Below are 23,162 nucleotides of genomic sequence, written 5' to 3'. Positions count from 1 at the left end.
TTTTAATTATAGCAATTAAACAGATCTAAATTAACATTGTGTTCTCCTGTTACCACGTAGCAAGTACTTTCCTGCAACAGCTTTGTGCAGGTGAATACCTTAAACTCAGGAGTTCAAGAAATTAAACTGAGTATAGAGATTTTGTGTATTTCCCTTACACCCAGCATTGCCATAGTGGTTAAACTCTTACTGAAGATGACTAAAAAAAAAAAAATCAGGCAGGTGAGAACATCAGAGGGTTCCCCCTCCATGTTTTTCAGCTACGTGATGGCTCAGTTTATTCAAGTTTGCAGAAGGATGCAGACATTTAAGTGGCTACCTATATATCTATGTAGTGACCACCTATATATCTATAGTAGGCATGAAACCACACGCAAGTGTGGAAAACTCACCACGTGAAATTCTCTGGGGAGGTTACAAGGGGAGCTTCAAAGCAAAAAGAAACACAATTGGAAACACCAGATGCCTATTGACAGATGCCCAGGATCCATGGTTTGGTTTTGACCAGTCCCAATAAAACACTGAACTGCAGGAGTTCCAAATCCCCAAAGAGCATTAATTGTCTCTTTACCTGTTCCCAAAGCAAAAGGAAAAGGTCCTCCACAAGCAGGACCCTTTTAAAAGCTACAGTGCATGGATTTGTTGACTATAAATAAAGGAACATTAGGAAACTTGTGAAGGCATCTTCTGGAATGCCAACCCAATTATTTTGTTATATATAAACAAACTAACAATGCTGTGACTGCAGCTACTACGTAGATATGTTGCTGGACCTAGGTCTGGTGCATCTGAACACAAGTCGAAGGTCTTCTCGGACACATTTCTCCAGCATCCTCCCCTATCCATTTTTCAGCCTCTAAGCTACCACCACCAGAGGCCAGAAAACGGAAAGAAGAGATGTTAAATAAAGCTACAAAACCAGGCAAAATCGTTTAGTTTGAACATTTTTAAAGAAAGTAAGGCTTCCTTGGTAATTCATGCCTCTAAATGCAATTATTGCAACTCAAACGCCCAAATGAATATAGTTTCCTTACATATCAAATTATCAGAACACAGAACAGCAAGAGTAATTCAGGAGAACCAGACATATGCCCCAGCTGCTTTCCATTTTTGAGTCAATCTTTTCCTTTTTGACAGCTAAACTCTGCAAACAACGTCTGAAGTTATTTTTATCGTAATTGTACCTCCACCTCCCTTGCCAGGATCTGCAGCTTTAGCAGGGGATAATACTGAAATAACGTTTCTCATGCTTCAGAAGTTCTCCGGAGCTTTCTTTTTATCTATAATATATGGCAATCATTTGGGGGTCCTCTGGAGAGGCTGAGGGACCTGGGTTTGTTCAGCCTGGAGAAGGGAAGGCGAAAGGACCTTACTGCTGTCTGCACCTCCCTAAAGGGACGGTCTACAGGGCTCACTCTTCTCCGAGGTGCACGGAGATAAAGGAAGAGGTGGCAGACAGCCTGCAACAAGGGAAATTCTGACCTAAGAAAAAAAATCACAAGGGTAATCAAACATCAGAAGAGAGGCACAGAGAGGCTGCGCAATCCTCATCCTCAGGTTTTCAAATCCCACCTGGCCAAGGCTTTGAGCAACCAGATCCTATTTTAATGCTACCCCAGCTCGAAGCAGGACTTAGGGGACCTGCAAATGTTCCAGACATCCAAGATTCTTCTACATTTCTACAATATCTAGCAACAGGCAGAAGACCCTTTCTTGATCTCACTGCCAGCTTCCCTCTCAAATCCTATTAGGTAGAAAGGAAATTAACGACTGCTGGACTGATGACAGACACTCACCACCATATTGTAGGCATCAGGAACTTCAATTTCAAATTGAAACTTTCCACCTTGGTAATAGCCCTCATCTAGGAAAAAAAACAAACAATAAATATTAAAATGGTTACCTAAGAAAATAAGGGATGCCATGTAATACATACACATCATGTCGTAACAAAGATTCAAGAAACAACATTAGTTTATCACCAAAAATTTAAAAAAAAATACCAAAATGCTAGCTGCCTGCTACTCCAAAGGGTATGAACATGGTGTTTTTCACCCTCCCCAACACCTGTACAGCAGAAATCATCAAATCAGAAGAGCCCACAGCCCCAGACCTGTAGGATCACAGCACCAGGTGACACCGAGCTACACAAACCTTTGAACTTCTCGTGTTTGTTTCCACAAAACTGTGCCACACGATGGCCACAGGGCTTGTGGTACTCCAAATCCAGCTCTCAGGAAGAGCTGGTTATGTGTGTGCGTTGGCAAGCACCATTAAATCCTGCTCAAGCCCTTCATCCTCAGCCTTGAGCTGGCAATTACTTACCCTAATAGAAATAACGGTGTGCGAGAGCATGCTTCGCAGCGTGCTGTAATGAAAAGGCAAGTCAGGCCTTCCAGCTGACAATTATCCCCTGATGATGTATCAGTCAGGGAAATCTGCCTGCCTCTGCCAACCTCAGACTCGATGCTGAGTTATCAGAGCTGCTGGATTGTAAAATATAAATTCTGGAGATATCTAGCTAGGTGTAACCAGAGATAATACAGTAGGCATCAGTCAGCCTGCAGCTCCTGTGGTCCTGAGCTCCCCATCCACATCCACCTGCACGGAGCTGCGAGCCTGACCTGTTGCAGATCTCACGTTAATAGCCTGCCCAGAACACAGTTTTTTCAAATACATCCTCCATTTCCACTCCAATTCAATTGTGAAGTGTTTGATTTATTGAGCAGACCTCTCCAGCACACTGCTAACGTCTTACCAGCGAGTAATTGCACGTGCACTGATTTTTGTGGAAAAAAAGGCAAGTCGAAGCATTTATTTGTTTCTAAACGTACTAGAGATTAAAAAAATGAGTAAAGCAAGCCATTTCTGAAGAATCACATCTATAAAAGGCAAGTTATACCAATATCCTTTCAATGAAAGTGCTCCAAATTCACCAAACACTTGAGGCAAGATGCTGTTGCAAGGAAGAATGGTGGCATAACACTCTGCTTGGTGTTCAAAGAGCCCAGCTACCACCGAGCTACCCTGTAGGACGCAGCTGATGCTTTATTTTTATAGGTTATCCACCAGCTAGCACCATGTACCAGCCTTTTAACCAGGATGCAGGAACCCACACGATGCCACTCTGTGTAAAACCCTAGTGGGAAAATCAGATGCAGGGCTCTTTCGGTGAGCCTAACAGCACAACCAACACCCGACGGGAATTCGGTGCTTGCTACAGCACAAAACACATCCCTCGAAGCCTCCCACCAGCCTCCTGGCTGCCCTTTGGCTCGCAGGCACTTCTCAGGCTATCACCTCCCAGCTGAAGCCATGGCACGCAACGCCCACGTGTGAACGCCCGGGGAGAAGGCTGCTGCAAGGTAAAAGCAGCAGCAACGCTGGGGAGGCTGCTGGTGAAGCCCGGCAGTGGGAAGTTATTTCCCCTGGCTTCGTTTCAATAGTTCCAGGATTTGCTGGCCTGGGAGCGCAGCGCACAGCAGCCCTTCGTGCTCCACCCCTGCTAATGTGAAATAGATGCCTGCTGATGGATGGAGCTGCATGTGCCTCATGTCAGAGCAACCCGCAGATTTAATCAATCTTCGCTGTAATCCAATTGTCCAAAAGAAACATTCAAAAACGGCTCCAGGGGAGGAGAGCTTGCCAGAAGGCTGTCAGATTGCTGCCAGCCCGACGGCGAGAGAAAAGCCATGCTCCACGTCCCCGCGCACCGAAAACACCAGCCACACAGCCTCCCTGGGCGGCAGCATTAATTAACGTACGTCCTCACCTACAGGCACAGGCAGCGAGATTGCTGTTGAGATTGCTCAGAAGATGCACAAGGAGAGGGAAAAAAAAAGCTGAAGGGCGGTTCTTCACTCTCTCTGCTGAATCCCACGATGCAGACACAGCCCAGGGTAGCTTTTGTCTTGGGCCCCCCGCAGGAGGAGGATGGGATCTGTTAGAGCAGGTCCAGAGGAGGGCCAAGAAAACGATCAGAGGGCTGGAGCACCTCTCCTATTAGAAGGGTAAAACATTTCTTCCCTACCTTCTTTTATTGAAACAATTCTTCCTGTATGCTTGTAGATCTTTTCACTAAAACCCCAAATCCCAAATCCCAACCCCCTTGATTTTTCAGCCACGTAACTGTGCTGCAAAAAAAAAAAAAAAAATCAAGTTCTGGCGAAGTTAACAGCGAGAAAAGCCCTGTAATGGTCAATTAAAATAGCTTTAGCTCATAACCTGCCCACTTATGAGAGACTTTTCCAAAAAGGGAACAAGCCTCAGCTCCTGATTTTCTCCTGCTGCTTAAATTTCTGTCTTCAAGCTGTATTAACATTCCTCCCACTTCAGTCTTGAGTTTCATTACTACCAGCCCGACTCCGATCGTAGTTTGTGTTTGCGAGGTGGTTTGATGGTTAAAGGTGCTGTGAAGATGCAAAGTTATTCTGCTGCTTTAAAAGAAAACGCGTGATAATTAGGGCAGGCCACAAAGGATGTGCTTTTGACAGCAGCTCCTTGAATCAGCACTGCTGATTGCTCAGCCATGCTCGCTGACATTCGGCATTTCGTGGCATGCCAAACAGAAAACAGGCTCTGTAGGAATTCCCTGAAGAATGCGACTCAAAGAAGCACGCCAACCCGAACCTCCCCAACCGTCTGGGAGATCCCATTAACCCTACACCTTCCTCTGGTTGTCTCCGTGTACAAGCCACCCAACTCACCCTCCCCTGCAAAGTCATTACTGTGTCTCAGCTTCCAATTTTGGGCTCCAAGCGGAGCAGGAGCACCTGGGTTGTAGCAGCCATCTCTTTATTTCGTCTGGCTTTGGATCCAATAAGGTGCTGGTGCAGAAATAAGAGGCAAATGGTGCCATAAGGGCACTTTTTCCAACGGCAGAACAATTGCTTCGATGGCACAAGGGACAGAACAATTGCTTCAGACAGCAGCAAAAGCCAGCAGAACCTGCCTCAGGAACTCACAGTCTGCACACAATATGGCAATAAAATCTATTTTTTTTTACCCATTTTCTCTGCTATGCCTCGCCTCATCGTGCACCGCACAGAGCTGCACCTTAAAGGAAACACAAATTCTCGAGCACAAGTTAAAGTAACACTTTTTGCATGAAATTAACAGTCAAAGTTTTTTGAAAATTCATTTCCATTTGAAACTCAGCCACCAGAATGATTTTGTGACACTAAATACTAAGAAAGGTTATGGTGGGACGTGGAGAACAAAGGAGCTGGAAGTATTTCTGCTTGATGTTAGTTTATTTTCTTATTCAAACCCAAAGAAGCTTCTTTTATTGTCCTTTCATAACCAGCCACGTTCAAAATGAGTGCGTAAAACAAAGCGCCCAGCAACACTGTCAGTAAAATAAGGCCAGACTGCAGAAGGCACTTCCAATGTCAAACATCTTCAGTTGGTATCTTCACGGTAACTTTGGGAAACTGTCTTGGGGTAGGGTTCCCTACAAAGTGCAGTTACAGAATTCAGGCTTTAATGTTGATCAGAAGAAGAAATGTAAGCGTAAAGCGTGAATTTAGAACAATCAGCACGCCTTCAGCAGATCTTCCATGGAAGGATGCAGCTTCTGACTGCAGATAAGCAAACTCAGAGCCCAAAGGTGTGAGCCTGCAAGCACCAGCTCACGATGCAGCCTACCAAACCCGGCTGCCACACGCTTCCTACGCAGCCCTGAGCCGTGAAAACTGCAAGAAGGCATCAGATACCCCCTGAGCCCAGCTCTCGTTCTGCAACTGGAGAGCCACAGAGGTATTTGCAAAGCTCTCCCTTCAGAACCACGTGTGTGAGCAGGATTCCTACAAGTAATTTGGCAGTGCAATGCCAGAGACACTTGCAGGCAGGAGGAGAACTGGCTCTGCCTTCTAACTGTCAAGATTCATGCAGCACTGCATAGACACTACAAAAATAATTGCCTCCAGACAAGGGTTTTATCCCGCTTGAGCCAGAAAAGTTCCAGGACAACCACTTAGCAGCCTCTCTGCTATCCCTGAGAAAACAGAGTTAGCATTCTCTAAAGAAAAAACAAAAAGAAGAACTTCTCTATAATAAAAGTAATTAGAAAGCTACAAAGATTTTCTTGTCCGTGTCGTGCTCTGCATTGACGGGGCTGTGCTGAGTTGCAGCCGATCACAAGATTCTGTACCTGAAAATAGATGTTTACCTCGCTCAGGCTGCAACTGCAGAGACTTCAGCTGTGCAGCTATATTTAGAGCAACAAAATGTTAATTAAGATCGTCTCATTCCTGGGATCATTTCAGCAATGAAGCCAGCACAGAACCCATGCACTGCACTCCAGGGCTGCCTCCCGACTGCAACATCTTGCTGCACAGCAGTTAGCAAACAAATCAAATGATTACGTATTTAGACACCTTAACAAAGAAGCCATCATACTGAAGACATCCCTGACTCGTGCTCTGATGAATTCATGAATTCAGCTTATTTCCAAATCATAATGAGGAAGCATTCACAAACTGAAGGACAATTAATTGGTGCAAACAGACTAACACTCACCGAGTACACGTGAATACACCTCCTACATACAGCGAGGGGTTAGAAGTTTGACAACAGCACCTGCATTATTTTTCATTATACAGACTAGGGCAGCCTTACTCATTTTTCCATCCCCAAAAGGGGTTGCAATGAATTAATATGTTAAAAGATAACCCAGGATTCTTACTGCCAAGGAAGCGATCGTTGATTTGGGGTAATAAGAAGCAACAGTGACATCTAGTGTTTACTTGATACCAAAATGCTGATTAGCAAAGCTATTCCTACAACCCTATTAAATGTAAACCATTAATTGCATAAGGTAGGACATCACAATGACCATCACACTGCACACAAGTTCTGTTGTCAATAAACAGCTACAAAAATCTACCAGAATTAGCTGGCAAGGAGGCACTGATCCCAGCACACCTCACTCACACGTGCCGTGTACAGCACATGTCAGTGCCCTCATCTGAATTGTTGTGGAGTCTCAAAGGGAACAGACAAAAAGTGTTCCTGAAGTTTAGAGAGATGCAAATCCCATGCAAATTCGCCCACAGAACACAAGCACAGCTTTCTACTCCCTAACAGCCGTGAGCTAACTCCATAAATTCAGGTTACTATTAAGAAACTCACCTGAAGTGATGAATTCTGAAAAGGTGGTTCTGAGGCTCTGTTTTACTGAACAACCTGCCAGCAGATGCTCTCCAGCATACTTAAGTCATATTAAGAGATCTAATTTCCACACACTCGGACATTCAAACACAAAGAGACTCCTACTTGTTAAGCATCTTCAGACATGCATAATTTGACGTTTTCCAGCAGTGTTACACCTGTGATCTACCTTTCCAACAACAGAACCAAGTTATCACTAGAAAAGCATAAATCTGCAACGTAACAGGGCTGTAAAACATTCATTTCTCTAGAAATAGCCCAAGTTTTTTTTCTCAGCTAATAAAATGACTTGAAATTGGCTCAGAAAAAAAATGTTTTTGATCAAAATGAGAAAATAAGTCCTGAATACTTACTGAGCCTGCTTGATTGTAATGGCATTTTTATTACCAACTAGTACTCTAAATCCAGCCCAATTTTTCAATTGACCCTATAAAATAATCACTGTGTTACAGCCAGTCTTTCCTTGATTAGAAGGTTTATTGTATTTTTTAGCAGTCTTTGCATTATGGTCCCTAACCACCAACACACACAGAAACAAGAACAACTTTTTAAAAAGAAAATTACCTGGGATTACAGTTAGCTGAAAGTAATGAAGCTTGTTTGGGTCAGGAAAATTCACTTTACATGTACCTGTGAAGCAAAAGAGCAATTTGTATCAGACAAGTGTATCTCCATTGGTGGGAAGACAAATATATCACCTTTCATATCCTCCAAATTCACACCCTGATTAATCCCCACATTCCAGTCACCTGACTTCCTACATTTTCTTTTCAAGTGCCTCTTCTCCCTACAGCTGGAGCTCACCTGCAGTAATCGAACCTCACTCCTCTGAGCTGTGAGGAAGTTTATTTCCTTTCAGCAAACCACGTTGTCTCACGGACTTGAAAACACCAAGAGAATTACCTTCTGCACAGATGCTACACGTCAGCATCCAGAAGCAGCATTTCTTCCTTACAAATTCTTTAGCAGTAACCTGTGCATCTTAACATCTGATAGATAATACACTGCAGTTCCCAGGAGGTCTTGCAACCACAGCCCTATGCTAGCAAAGTATTTATATTTATTTTTATTTATACTACAAGGCGTGCTGAAATGACAGCACCATCCCAAATCAGGTGTCCCGTAGAACAAAGTTGTTTCTCACCCCAGCTGGGTGCCACAATCAGCCTGCTTTACTACACCCAAGGCAAGGTTCAAACCCCTAACAGGCAGTCACATCCCTGCCCTATCCCTTCAAAAATTAGCTCTTAGAAAGAAAATTAGTTTTTTTCAGGCTTTTGCACCAAAATAAAAAGGGCAAGGGGAAAGAAAGAGTCTACGTTTCAATAGGGCTTTTTATAATGAATTTCAGTACTGAAATGTTCTGTTAAAAAAGGGCTTAATTAGCAAATTAACGCTGCATTGGCAACGTACACATTTTAATTCATGAGGCAACATTTCTTCCTACCCAGGCTCCACAATCAGCCAGGAACTGCTTGGATTTGATGACCTGACTGCTCCAGACAGTGTGATTGCAGAATGACTGCAGCTACTGCACTGTTCAGAAGTTGGCAGGTGAGTGGAAATCAAACAGATACTGCAGGCGTATGCAGCATCCAAGACTGCCTCAAGATGTGCATGTACAACTACTGCATATTTGTGTTTTTTTTTTTTTTTTTTTAATGTTATTAACAAGCACACGCATTCGGAGCAAAGGCTGTGAAGGTTCAACACAAACACTGTTTTTATTCTCAGGCTAGAGGAATTTAAGGACAATAATGAGAATGAAGGACGAGTAAAAAAAAGAAGTGAAAACATCCATCTGCGAGGTTTTGTGGGGGCTGTTAGGAAACTAGTCAGTAGTTTCAGTTCAACAGATGCAATTGGGAGCATAACAGCCCTTTGTTTGCTTTTGATGGCACAAAGTAGTTGCCTCTCATGCACAGAGCTGGCCTTTCTGGGTTATGGCACAGACAAGATGTCAAGCTGGCAGCAGACACGTATATCCATGGATATATTATTATCCATATTATGCAGCCTTTAGCTTCTGAATCCATCAAGCTGGCTGTGTTATTTTCCTTCGTCAAGAAGATAAATAGCAGCAAAGCTACAGATCCTATTTGCCTGCAGGAATAAGCAGAAGCTTACACAAACCCTAGTAATGCATTCAGCATAATAGCTACAAACCCCAAAATACATTTTTCAACACCTTATTATCGCACAGAGGAGTCTAAGCAAAAAAGTTAAAAGCTAAAACTACTGTGTAAGAGGTCTGTAATTGCCTCGAAGACAGAAGAGCGGACAGAAAGGAAGAGATAGATAATGCTCCTTCATGCCATCCCTTTTTGCTGCTTCTCGTCTGTATTTTTCGCCCCTCAATTCCTCCCATCAGGCAGCCTGCACACTGAGAAGGCTGATTTTTGAGACCTGACAGCTGATTTAGAGGCATGCAAATAGAAGAGGCTCAGCAGAAGAAGCACTCAGAGGTCTAACCTGGAGGGGGGAAAAAAAAAACAGCCAAAGCTTTTCTCAGATGGAGAAGACTGGAAACATCACGGGTTACCTGCCAGCGTAATCAGAGGGCACATTCACTGCATTTTTGGGGGAGATAAGCATATGGGCAGGCAGTGTGACTGCACGGCACGGCAGCACCCTGCACATGAGCTCAGAGGCTGCAGCGAGCAGCTCACACCTCGCTCTCTCCTGGGCTCTGAAATAAGAGCACGCACCAGGGGAAGTTATGTAGAGCCAGTGATGGGATCTCGAAGTGCCTCCACGCCTGCTACGTGGTAGCTCCCAAGCTCCTTTTCCAGGAATCTTGGTCCTTTTGTCATTAGTTTTCATTATTATGTCCACTTAAATAGCACACCAGGTTAGGGTGTGCATAATAAGTAATATAAGAAACAAAAAAGCAGCAGGCTGACAGCACGCTTCCTGAGAACTCAGCTATTTGCCCTGCCTCTAAATCAGCATTTCAAGTTTTTAAATAAAGAACAGAGGAGAAACAGCAACAAGGCAGCGAGTGTACTCTTCAGCTCCAGGTAACTTTGGGGTTTTGTGACAAGGAAGCTCGCACTCCACCAGCAGTCAGGTTCTGTAAGGTAACCAGAGGAGCAATAGGATCAATGGGATCCCCTTCCAAAGGGCACCAGCAAGGCCCCACGACTCCAACAACGATAACCTGGGGCTGGCAGAGTTTTGCACAGCTTGCCCTCCAGTTAACCAATCCATCAGCAGCATTCATACTTCAGTCCAAACAGTCAGACGAACGGTCCTTTCCCCCTGAAAACACGTGCCATGAAATGCTATACTTACAAGGTAAATTAGCTTCAAGTTCTGCAACCTCTGTTGAAAGAAAAAAACAAAACACTGTTATTTACGCAAGCATAACACCACACTTGAAGCCCAAATTGGCAGATGTAATTTAAGCCACGCCGTAAATCAATTTTCACTTAGAATATAATTAAGCCTCGCTGAAGATTTACCTTGAAATTTCTCTTTCAGCCACACAATTCATTACTGAAGCTGCTCCCCTGCCCCACGGAGGAAGGCAAGCGCGCCCTGGTGTGATGAGAGGGTCCAGCTCTGCCAAGAGCCGAGCGCCAGGCTTCTGCTGCACACAGCACTGGCATTTCAAAAGCTGGCACCGTCCAAACCTCCCAGCTCGTCTACATCACCTTCTGGGGGATGCCTCCAAGCACGGTGCCACAGCCTTTGTCCCTAAACCCTTCTCTCCCCACACTGCCCTCTTTGGGAGACCTGCTGCTTCCTCCCTCGTCTTTACTTTACACCAAAGCCTTACTGACAGCTGCTTGTACCTTTTACAGGAAGATACAGGAAGCTACCTCACCCCTTTACTTTTCAAGTTCTAGGAAACCTAATCAAGTGTGTATCTGCATTTCCTGTAGGTTTTCTTTTCCCTTGCTTGATTTCTCACTTCACTTTCTAGCCTGCACAGCCACCAGCTATTAATGTGGGCTGACAACGTGTATGAGATCTGAACACCAGCTCTGAAAAATATACATCTAAAGCAAATTATGATTAAGCTTCAGATATGGGGAGGTTTTTTGGCACAGAATCCAAACTGATCTCAACACAATTAACAGCTCACTAATTCCCCAGCACTCTCCTTGTATCTGTGCATCCCAAACCTGCCTGGACGCTGCAGCAAGCACGATGCTTATTTGACTTACGTGTTTCACATAAAAAAATCACCATTGCATTCTTTAAAATCCCAGTCTCCACTGAAAAAAAAAGGACAAAAGGCCCCCAATTCAGGCACTGCCCAAAACACCTGCATACAGGAGAGCAGGATGGAAGAACGCTGAACATTTGGAGCAATCTGAAACACAACCTACCAACAAGGATAGTGTCCAACTGCTGCAGCAGCCCAAGGACTGTGTATTTGCAGCATCCTGCGTGCACTGCCTGGAACCAGTAACTCACTGTCTCCCCGCTGGCTTTCCTCCCTGGCACAGACAGGTTGCAGCTTGGACGCTGAAGAACCAAAAGGTTTCCTGTGTGCACCCCTCAAATACCAACGTGGAATGGTTTAACAGCTCCAGAGGCTACACCAAAAGGCAGGGGCTGAACTCCAGCCCACCACAGGCTTAACAGAGCTGACTGCACACCGCTGACATCCCCGGAACAGCTCGAGGAACTCTGCAGAACGGGAGAAAGCTCAGCACAAGCAGCCGGAGCTATTTATAACCGATTTCACAAACAATAATTCTCCCTAGCCACGGCAATTCTCGGGCCAGAAATAGGAACACACACACTGGCATGTGTGCAGGCATATGCTTTACGACAGACCCGCGTGCAGGTTATATCCAGTCAGGCACAAACTGTCGTCGAGTTGCTCTGCTCCCTGTCCCCAGCTCAGCACGACACACGGTGCTTTGTCTACTCGCCCCGCCACAACTCAAACATCTGCTTCCCGCTGCACTTTAAGTGCACAGAAAAAGTGTTGCTTCCTCGACTGAAATTAGCTTTCACATCCACTGCAGCACTTATTTCTCCTGGTTTTGTCCCAGAATCCCCTCTCCTGTGTAGTGTGCATCTTTAAGGCTGTGAGAGATGAAGATAAACACTTTGGAGCTCTAACAAAATCTCAATTCTCTAAGCATTGCTCCCAGCAGTAAAATGCTGTTTGCCCCCTAATCCTCACCTGTCTCACAGCTTTCCACACCGAGCTCCTCTGACCCGTGCAGCTGTACGGATCGGGGTGAGAAGGCAAACAACCTGCCTGAAACCAACAGGTTCTCGATGAACATATCTTCTTACTCTTTCTTCTCCATGTCATTCCAGATGTTGGTTCTTAAACAAGACACTACCAAACCCCACGCTTAGCTTCTGTGTGTTCTGTTATTGAACTCACCAACCTGACACCCGTACCTACAGCAAGCCACTGGGGTTAGAAAGCTCTCACTCTGTAAGGCTTCAGGTGCCCTGTTGGTTCTACACTATCACAGGTACCCTGCAAGCATTTGCTTGTGAACTGGTTTCCCCTTCAACAAATACGTTGCTCATTTACCAAGGAGCTTTCCACTGTTTTCTCCCAAAATAAGGGATGTCTCTTTGGGGGGCATAAAAGCATCACTGATAAAGAAAAACTTGCGTGACTGAGGTCACACAACGTGCAGAAGTTAATGCCAGATTTTCAAAACAACGCCTGAGATTATCTCAGGAGTGCTAATGAAGAAAGGTCTTTTTATTCTCAGAAGTACAATTTTATTCTCATCTCTCTATTTTCCTCGCCTACTACTGTGCCAAGGGATAGTACTGTACCTGAAGGCTTGAAAAAAGCCAATCTAGGGATTCTCCTAATTTTCATTTACAGTGCACATCTACCTCATTTTTGAGGCCAGTTTCCCACTTGGTTTCTTTCAGGCTCGTACACACCTGACACGTTCAGGCTGCCTGAATCTGGTTGCAAACCCAGACGTGCTGAAGACGGAGGAATAAAGCACGCTAGCTTGCTTTCTTAGAAATTAAGTTAGCTCAAGCTGTCACTTGCAATCAAGCTAAGCAGCAGTGGTGAGATAAAACCAGATGCTGCTTAGATGCAGAGCAACAAAAAACAAAAGCAGTTTGAGTGACAGCCTTTGTGATCAAGAAGCAGACACAGGGCTGCTGCTGACATGCCCTTTGTTTTTGATCCAATTTAGTAGCCGTGTTGATTAGATAACATTAACGTCACAGAACCTAAACATGCTCTGGTATTTTGCAGGGATGATCACCAGGGGACAGCCTGCTTCCAAACCACGACTTCATCACCCCAGGGAAAAAGCAGCTGCAAGGGAAGATCCAGCTGTCTCTGAACGACTTCCCTTCACAAAACTTTAGGGACAGGGATTCTTCCTCCAGACCGTGCCCCTGGCATAACCCCAACAGCACAGCACCCTGAGCCACGGCTGATCACAGCTGGCAGGCAGGTGCAGCTGGCCGCACTCGGTTTTTCAGTGTGAAAGCACCGCCTACGTTTATCAGCAGCGGAGGTCGAGGCCATCTAACCCCGACTCCAAATGCCACTGCTGTGTTTACCAGCCCGTGTACACGACACAGCGAGCACCGCGGGGTTATCGGCGTGACAAATGAATCCTTCAGAGGGATCCCGCAACACTTTCCCAGACTGTGCTCCCTGTCAGCACCGACACGGCTGTCCTTACCCCCAGATAAAAGGTCCTGTGCGTGGGTGATACCCTCAGACACCTGCCTGCAGGGCTGACGAGACACTCACCAGCTTTGCACGGACTGGGAAGAGGAAAACATCTCTCCACAGGGCAGTGTCACCAAGCAGGCAGCTATCAGACCTCAGCCCATACCACCAGCTCCCGGAGCGAGGTGGGTTTTAGGGTGCTGCTCCAAAATCACCCTCAGCTACACTTCCAAGGCAGCCCACCGCGTGTCAGCTGCTGGGTGAGTGCTGCACAGACCCAGTGCCTGCTGCTCTCCTGTTGGCTCATAAGCTCTGGCCCAATGTGAGGCCAGAAAGGATCCAGGAATGCTATTTAATTCACAGCTTTTAATTCCCAGCTGCCAGGAGACAGAGCTTGGCCTTTCACCCTTTCTGGAGCTGACATCTGATACCTGCAGCCCATCCAAACATCACCAACAGCCTCTCCTTACCACTACTCTGCCAGGCTCCCACCAGCTTCCTTGCAAATCTATCACAGCCACCTGAAGTTCTGAAGTGAAAGGAACCTCACTGGTCCAGATACAACCCCAAACTGGAAGTCTAAAGCAAGCTCTTCACTAGAGTTAATCAGAATTTAAAGTGAATTGAAACTCCTTGTCACAGGAGCAACGCAGAGAGAGAAAATTTGAGCAACCCACAGGAGCAACTCAGTTCTACAAAAAGTAGCTTTGTTTTTTCCCCTCCATTCTCTACTTCTTACCCTACTTCCAGACTCCACGCCTAAGAAAAATCTTTCTGTGTAGGAGTTTGTTTTTCTAACACTTTTTAAAGTTTATTGACTCTTATCTTACACCATTAATGACTAGCAGAACACTGGTGCTGGTTTTAGGATTTACTTTCCTCTCCCAGGCAGTTGTTACGGTTTTTGCTCAAAAAATACCTTCCTATCAAGTCAAATCTGATCCTCTTCTCCTATATATCTAGCAACACTTCTGGGCCAACATTTTATCATAACGTGACACTGTACAGTTCCCAATGATGGATTAATTTTTCAACAGCATAAGGGGGAAGGTTTTTAGGCTGTGCATTACCCAAAGAAAATCACTGTCCTGCAGGCAGGGCACCATTAGAGGTTCAATGTATGCATGTCTATACCCTGCACCCAAAATCACAAAGCAAGTCACAAACAGCTTTAAGAATACTTCTGGAAATCATTTTACCCCAGATTTACTGTTGGAGCCCTGTAAGCTGTAAACCCACGACATTTCAGTGTAAGCTCCTTTCACCTTTAACCAGCAGTTTGTCTCGAACAGACACCCTCCGAGTCGAGTCAGAAGCTGGGCTGGACGTACGGGGTCCTCTGACACCATCATCCCGCTTCAGCTTGCTTGCCAGCGTTAGCATTACTGCTGCCTTCAGTCTAGAACAGAAATCAGAACAAAGCTGATTACCAACACCCAAAGAACTAAGGGAAACAATACAAAAATAGGCTACGGTCAGCCACATTCTGCAACTATGATGATGTTCTCTGCACTCAAACACCGAGATGCACGCAGTTAGTGGCTGCTGTTAGAGCCATGGATGCAGCAGGGTGTTTGAAGAATGCGGGTTTGTTTCAGAGATGAATGCTGAGGGAGTTGCAGCGTGTGAGGCCAAGAGGAAGTTCAGTTTTCCCGGAGAAAGGTCAGGCTTTCATCATTGTTTACAATCTCGTTTCGCTGCTCCATCTCCACAGCGCACCCCGGCTTCACATCAGCCCTTCAAAAAAAGAGCTGTGGAGAGAATCCAAAGCATTACAGGGAGAATCCCCCCGCTGGGACCATCCTCGCCCATGTCCCTCGTGACAACACTTTTTGGCTGGCCAAAGAGCAGCGGGAAGGGAGGGGAGGGGTTCCTGGAACTGCTCCGCGGCGCTGGGAAGCGAGCGTTGAGTCATTGAGCAGGACACAAGGAAGGGAAGGGGTCTGGGCTGCAAGGAGCACGATTTTCTTTGCAGTGCACAGCAGCAACACCCAGCGCTCCTCACAGGGCAGAGGAAATTACGTACAGAGATTTGGTGGCTGAAATGGAGAGAGATTTGGTACACCAGTTATCAGAAGGTAACTGTGATGATAAACAGCTTGCAACAAAGGTGGGCACAAAGCCCAAGTCAAAAGGAAATGTTCCACCTGCTGTGCCCTGAGACACCCTGCCCCTGCTGGAAGGCAACTTGTTCTCCTTAACAGCATGGCCAAAGCCAAAATAATGCTAACAAGACCAATACCCTTCAGGCCCTACCACCACGAAATTGGGGTAATGTTTATCCTTTAGTCATACACGTCAATTGAGCAAAATAAAGGCAAAAAAGCTTGTAAAAAGTCAGCAGCCTTTACACAAAGTACTTGGAACAGAAGAGCAGACAGTTACGGCGCAGCAGGCACCAGGCCACGAAGAGGATGCTCACGTAACACCAGCTTGCATGGCATGGAACAGAATCAGCCAAACCACGACACAGGCAAGGGAAGGAAACCACTGAGAAGACGACGAGCAAAATGAAAAGCGCCAAGGCTCGATGCGAGGTTTTTCTGGGTGCTTCTTCCACTCGTGTGAGCCAGCCCTGAAGTTTATCAGCTGGGCTGTGACAGCGGTTGTTTCCTTCGCTTATCCGCTTCTGTCCCGGAGAAAACAGGTAGCAGAAAAACCCTCCCTGGCCTGCCAGCCTCGTCACTGCTCCTCCAGGCCCTTGGGGAAGCTGGGGGGGGTTAAAGCAAAGACCAAACGGACCCCGCTGCTGGAAGGACGGGGGGGTAGGGCGGAAGAGAAGCGACAGCTGGGTGTGGGGAAGGTGGCGATGAACCAGAGGGAGATAATTAACAGGGGCTGGAAGGGAAGGAAAACGCGTCCTGAAGCAGCGCGAAGCCAGGCGGCAGCTGGTGGGGCACGGCGAGGTGCAATGGGGTACAGTGAGGCACAGGGGGGTATAACAAAACATAATAAGGTGTAATAAGGCACAATGGGGTACAATAAGGCACAATAAGGTGTAATAGGGTACAATAAGGTGTAATAAGGCACAATATATGGTTTTTGTGCACAGGAAGGTCAGGCACAGGCGCCGGGCTCAAGGCAGAGGTTAAGCACAGCCCAGCCCCGTGCCCCACGCGGTGTTTTGGGGCAGTTTCCCCCCCGCTGCCTCACGGAAAGGCGCAGAGGGCGCCCGCGGCCGCGCTGCCCGCGGAAACCGGGGGTTAAAGGGGAGGGGGGGGGGGGCAGCGCAAGGCCCGGCCCCGAGGCCTGGCGGGCCGCGGCCGCCCGGGGCCAGCTCGGAGCCGGCTGCCGAGGCCGGGTCCGGTCCGGGGGTGGCGGGGGGCGGCCGGCACCTACCTGAGCGCCGCGTCAGGGCCCGGCTGCGGGGCCAAGGCCAGCCCCGGGGCCGGCCCGGGGCAGGGGCGGCGGCGGCTCCTCCTCCTCCCGCAGCCGCCCGCCCGCCCGCCGCGCCGGAAATGGGCGGGGCCCCGCGGTGCCTCCGCCCCCCCTTCTCCCCGCCGCCCCGCCCGCCGCTGAGATCTCGCGAGATGTGGTGTGGTGGCAAATGGCCGCCGCCATTTTGTGGGGTTGGGAGGGGGCCGCGGTGTTGGTTAAATTGTGTCATTAAAGTCACGGAATTGGCAATGTCGGAAGAAATCTCCCAAATCAGCTGGTCCAACTATCCCCTACCACCACCATCACCCACCAAACCGTGTCCCCAAGCACCACGTCCAGCCTCTCCTTGAACACCCCCAGGGACAGTGACGCCACCACCTCCCTGGGCAACCCGTCCCAGCGCCTGACATTTATCTTTCTGAGCACAAACATCCCCTCATTCCCAGCCCGAGCCTCTGTTTCTGAGTGAAAGTGACTATTTAGTATCCTGAGTCTGGGCTAATTTCACCACCGCAATCCTTAGAAACCTGCACAATCATCCCTGATCAGGCTGTGACCCATAAAACTTAACTACACGCATAACGCTGAATTCTTCTTCCATCCCGTAGCATGCAATGAATAGGGGAACCAAAATGAAGCAATTAGAGAAGCCTCCGGGTTAAAAGGTTTGATAAAGCCAGAGACCAGACACAAGGAAGGATTGGCAGGCTGCTATTAAAATACTTATTACTTTCTAAACATCACAGGAATAATACTGCTTCTCCTTAACTGAAGAAAAAAAAAAAAAAAAAAAAGCCAAACAAACAAACAAGAAAAGAATTTAGCTCAGTCAAATCTAGTTAATCCAGTGGAGAGCCACAACTTAGAAACCTTATAGTGTCTTAACCCTTTCACAAGGTTATTGGAAAAGATTGTTAAAAAAAATTATTTGTTTTTAGACAGAAAAAATCTGCAGATGAAAAATGAAGAAAGTGTTTAGAAAAAACTGCCCGCTGCTCTCTGTCTTCAGCAAGGTAGAAAGCAAGAGTGAATAAAATCCCACCAAAACGTGAATATATGTTGACAGTGGTTAGAGACCATGAAGATAGCAGTCCCTTTCCTACCCATCTCCATAGCTGTTCCACACGTACCACCTGGGATGTTTAAAAACTGCCAACTTTAAGGGGAAAATAATCTAAAAAGATATCTAGAAAGCTACACCTCAGTTTGTTTTTCTGATTGCAGGTGAACCCAAGCACAAACAGACACAAAATGAGCTCGTGGCGTAGCGGCAGAGATGCAGGAGGCTGCCTGGTCTGCCTCCTCCCTGGCGGTGCCTGGCAGTGGGTGCGTAGAAATGCCTCTGCGTAATTCTGCTTCCAAACTTCCAATGCAGTCAGGAAATAAGATGGCTTGAGGATAGTTGCACCTTCAGCATCAGTAAGCCAAAGCCATTTCATGCTCTGAAGCAGACTCAGTCCTACATGGCAGATCCTGTCATAATGCTTGCTGGCGCAAACAGAGGCTGCAAAGTCAACCTCAGCACTGCCATTTCCTGGCTTTTAAATGTTTGCCTCGTAATGGCAACATCCTGAAAAAGACGAGTCTGAAGGCTCAAGATACTGATGGATATCATCTGCTTTTTTGCCGGTTTGATTCTCTTGTGGAAAGCACTGCCCACTACCAAAGCTCAAAGTTCAGCGAGCAGGCCAGAGTCACAAGTATTATTATTATTTATAAGCCTTAAGATGCCCCATCCAAACTAAGCAGCCAAACTCAGCTGCTGTGTAAGGGCCAATCCAAAATGTGCTTCCTTCAGGAAAGCCAAGAAACCTCCTTTCTATTTTATCTTCAGGTACCAACAGCTGTCCTCCCCCTTTCCACAGTACGGCAGTTCAGTTAATATCTGGTGGCCGTGACCTGTGCTGGGATTAATAAAATATTTTTATGAGCCAATTCGTGAAGGTGCTGTCAACAAACTGCTGCCTCCTCTAAAGACTAATTAAAGGCGAGCCAATATTGTCTGGCACAGGCTGTAACGGTGACAGGTCCCCTTGTACCCTCCACCAGTTCCTCTGAGTAGCGATGAGCAGAACGCAGCATCTGATGTTCGGTGACCTTCTGGAACCACTTAATAGTTCCAATTCACTGCAGCGTGAAGAAAAATCTTTGAAAATCAGATTAATCTGAAGCCATGGCCTGGTTACTCATTTTCTTCAGACAGTGCAGGCTGCAAGGCAGCAGCGCTGTTTGCTGGAAGCAAGAGTCTCCTGTTCTTACTGTGGTCCTGTACAAAAGGTAGTCTGCTAAAAATGAAATTAATGTCATATTAACAAAATAGGCATCACAAGGGATATGTGGCACATGCACACACTTCCTAAAGGCATATTTTCTAAACTCATTTTTGTTCCTTCTTTTGCTTTGTGTTTTACAGTTTACTGTTTTTTTTTTTTTTTTTTTTTTTTTTTTTCCCCTCATTCTCTCACCTCCTTTTATCCCTGAGACTCAAGATTGTAGTGAAAGATGCTCCTGAAGCTAATCCCTCAATCACTCAAGAGTGAGGAAGCCAGGATCTTGGGAAATACTTTCTGCAACAAGTAGAGGACCTTGATTTTCAAAGGCTGATTCAGTCAAACTGCTCCAGTGAAAACTTTCCCAGTGGGTTCCACCTTGCATGTTTGTGCAATCAAAACTAGGTATTTTCAGAGCTGCTGAAGAGGTGAAAAGTCTTAAATTGTTCAGCACCTCAGGAAATAATTGTAGTTTATTAAGCAGTTTCATGATGTAAGATCTATATTTATATCTCTGCATCACTTATTACCTGGTGACTAGTGAAAATAACGGTAAGAAAACATTCATGTTTCATTTCCCCATCGCTGTTTCTTTAACCTGGAAAATATTCCATGTTCCACACAGCAAAATTCTGAGCAGTTCCAGACACCACCTGGTATGTCACACAAAACCAAGACTCTGCCTTTACTGGATTTCAGATAATGAGCCGACGGTTTCTCATTGCCCAGCAGCCGCTGTTCTTGAAGCTAGAGAGATGAAACAAACGTCTTGCATTTAAACTATCCCTCTATGTAAGAATATTTATGGTTTCTTTTGTCCTTTTTGGTCTTTTTTTTTTTTTTTTTTTTAAAGCTTTTATTTAACCCGTACTTCTCTCTGCTGGATGAAGCAGAGAAGTCTGTGTTTTGTTAGAGGTATCAGTTCCTGCCTTGATGGGCAATTGCGATCCTCGTGGCTTTCCTAAGCACAGCTTTTCTGTGCTCTTCCTTTATAAACTCCAGCTCTCTATCCAAACACACTCCAGCTACTGAAAGGTGAAGTAGAAGACCCCGCCGCAAAGAAGCACCAGAAAGGTAGAGGTGATCCGAAATGAACCCTACAAGAATGAGAAGCAAGTAAGGAGAAGGAGTAGAAATGAGAAAAGAGGAGCGAGGACTTTCACTAGTGGAAAATCGCTGGGCAAAGTGCAACACTGACAACTTTCCTAAAAGAAAAGTAAAAGTGGAACAATGTCATGCTCTTCTCCAACACCTTGGGGCGCTTGCTTAGTCAGAAGGGAGGGCGGGGTGGGAAACAATGGGACGTAGGATGACAATGATGTGATTACATCCCACGTACCATTAAGAAACTTGGCCTTCTCCCTCTCTTGCTCCCTTGAGCAATTAGCCTTGCATATGCTGCAAATTAGCAGTGCGCTGTTCTCCCTCCTAACAGCCTTGTCAGCCTCACTGGGCTCACTTGAGGAGGCTCAGAAGTGCTCTGCAAGCCAGGAGAGCTGGGATCGCATTTTGCCCACAGAAGAGAAGAGGTTAAACCTTGATAGAAAAGGCCACATGTTTTTAAGCCTTTATGGAGAGGCAGGTTAAGGATGCATCTCATTTGTCTCTCTTTAGGTAGGGCATCTGATTTTAAGGAGGGAGATGAAAGCATCGTGGTACCATCGCACCATCTGCAGTGGTTAAAGAGGGAAGGAAGCCAGGGAGCATGCAGCACAGAAATCCCTGGTGTGGCAGGAAAAGCGCTCCCCATGTCTTTGCTTTCTACCTCGTTTGCTTCTTTGGGTTTAACCCTGCTGTCTTTTCCCCCTCCGTCTCTCAAACACGAGCATCGCACTTTCATATGAGATCATGAGAGGCTGACCTCTCACACCGCCCCCAAAAGTGGCTGTGGAGCATCGGAGAGGATGCTGTGCGACAGGAGCTGTAGCAATGGGCCCTCACGCTATTGCAACTGCTAATCTGGGGCTAGATAGCTAAGAAAAAGTGCATCTTTCTGATGTGAGGCACCTGGGGTGGTGGCCACATGCAGGGCTTTGCCTCCCGCACCCTTCAGCTCGCATCCACTGCGAGCCGTCTGGAAGAAGAGCAGATCCCTGTAATGTAATTGTGGTCACAACGGCAACGTCAGAGCGTTTTTCCACACGCCGCTTTAATGAAGTCGCATTAAAAAGGGGTTTTAGGAGTTCTTGCAGTGTCACCTAATGGGAAGCCAGCCCCTAAAGTCACCGTGAGTGGTTTGTGAGCAGAGCACCGGGGAAGAAACACGCCAAGAACAGGGGAAAACGGCCCCGTAGGCTGTGTCTCCTGATGAGCAGCTGGGATTTGGTGTGTATTTTATAACAAACAACCTTGCAAGCCTCTGATTAAATCAATGTTTCTCTGCTGATACCTATCAGGCACGGCAGTGACCTGGAGTTTAGCTGCTGCTTCCTCGGAGCACTGCTAAAACCAGGGAACGAAACACTGGGGTGATGCTCTGATTACAAGGCCACGTTTTGCCTGCAGCCCCAGGACAAAAGAAAGAACCTTTCTTCCTCCTGGCTTTTTATTATTTGCCTTTTCATCTTCATTTTTTTTCAGTGAAGCTTTTCTCCATCAATATTTCTCATTCATTCCTTCTCAGAGGTCATTACCTTTGTCTGTCCAGTCCATCAGTGCCGACCCTGACAGCTTCAGGCTGTTTATCCGAAACAGGCAGAGGGCTTGGCTGCAGCCAAGGCGAGGAAATGGGGCTGGGTTGTGGCAGCAAAGGTAATGCCCAAAAAGAAACTTCTGGAGTGCAAAGGAAGCAAGGAAGGCAATCGTTACTAGCTCACACAGCAGCCTCGAGTCCCAGCAGCTGTCAGCAGCCACCTCTCAGCCTGTTCTTCTGGTGCAAAGCACTGGGAAAAAAAGAAAAAACAAAAACCAAACAACAGCCTCTCAGGTAGCTGCAAGTCATCCGCACAAAAAGGTGAAGGTTTTTTGTCAAATGATCTTTCATGTCAAAGCAGATTGAAAGCAATTGGGTTTCCTTGAATCCCCAAGCCCGTGACTAAACGATTCCTGGTCCCAGTGTGATTTCTGAGAGATGGGAGCTGTTATTCTGAATTATGAAATGCAGTGAAATGAAGCAGGAGGAGGAGTTACAACATCGAGAGCACCAGCAGCTAGCGTATTAGTAAGCAAGGAGCTCACTAGTGATTAAGGTTTTTGTTTTGCTTTAAACAGAGCGGCTTGAGCTATCGTTACAGTGCTGCAGTTAGAGAACTCGATCTGTAATCCTCTATCTTGATCTCTTTCAGGAACAAAAGAGATTGAAACAAAAGCCCTGCCCAGGCAGCAGCAGGAGGCACAAGCAGCTGCAGCGTTTGTCAGCTACCTTTTGAGCCAGCCAAGTTTAAGAAGCTCAGACCAGGAAGAAGGAAGACATCCACGCTGGAGGTCAGTAAGGGCACCTGGAGCATCTCGCTCCAGAGCAGGCACTTCATGACTTTTCCTGATAGGCACAGCTCACAGACACATTTTGGGTTTGCTGCAAAGACAGCCAAGCACTTTTACCTGGCAAGGGTCTTCCCATAAGGCTCAGGGTACAAAAACAAGTGGCAACAAACCCCACAACCCACTTTTTTTCCCCTCCACCCTTAACTCTCAGACTTCTCTGCAACGTGATGTCTTTCACGTGGGGGAGGCAACGACAGCACAAAGTGGCTGTTCCACAACAAGCT

The 23,162-nt window shown here is 46.5% G+C and overlaps 1 protein-coding gene across 1 annotated transcript in view; it reads right to left on the bottom strand.

Annotated features, from left to right (window-relative positions):
- The window catches only part of UBE2F (ubiquitin conjugating enzyme E2 F (putative)), a 60,868-nt gene extending 43,617 nt beyond the window's left edge, over positions 1-17,251 (bottom strand). The window contains exons 1-5 of the mRNA XM_082763585.1: positions 17,147-17,251; positions 15,073-15,206; positions 10,465-10,494; positions 7,735-7,800; positions 1,797-1,864 (exon numbers count right to left, since the gene is read on the bottom strand). Of these exons, the coding sequence (XP_082619711.1) occupies positions 1,797-1,864; positions 7,735-7,800; positions 10,465-10,494; positions 15,073-15,190 (282 nt within the window). The 5' untranslated portion in view covers positions 15,191-15,206; positions 17,147-17,251. The remainder of the gene's footprint in view (positions 1-1,796; positions 1,865-7,734; positions 7,801-10,464; positions 10,495-15,072; positions 15,207-17,146) is intronic.
- Positions 17,252-23,162: the final 5,911 nt, after the last annotated feature.

The sequence above is a fragment of the Aythya marila genome (genome assembly GCF_965140915.1).
Source record: "Aythya marila genome assembly, chromosome: 6".
NCBI classification, from domain to species: Eukaryota; Metazoa; Chordata; class Aves; order Anseriformes; family Anatidae; genus Aythya; species Aythya marila.
This window is presented reverse-complemented; position numbering and strand designations above follow the sequence as displayed.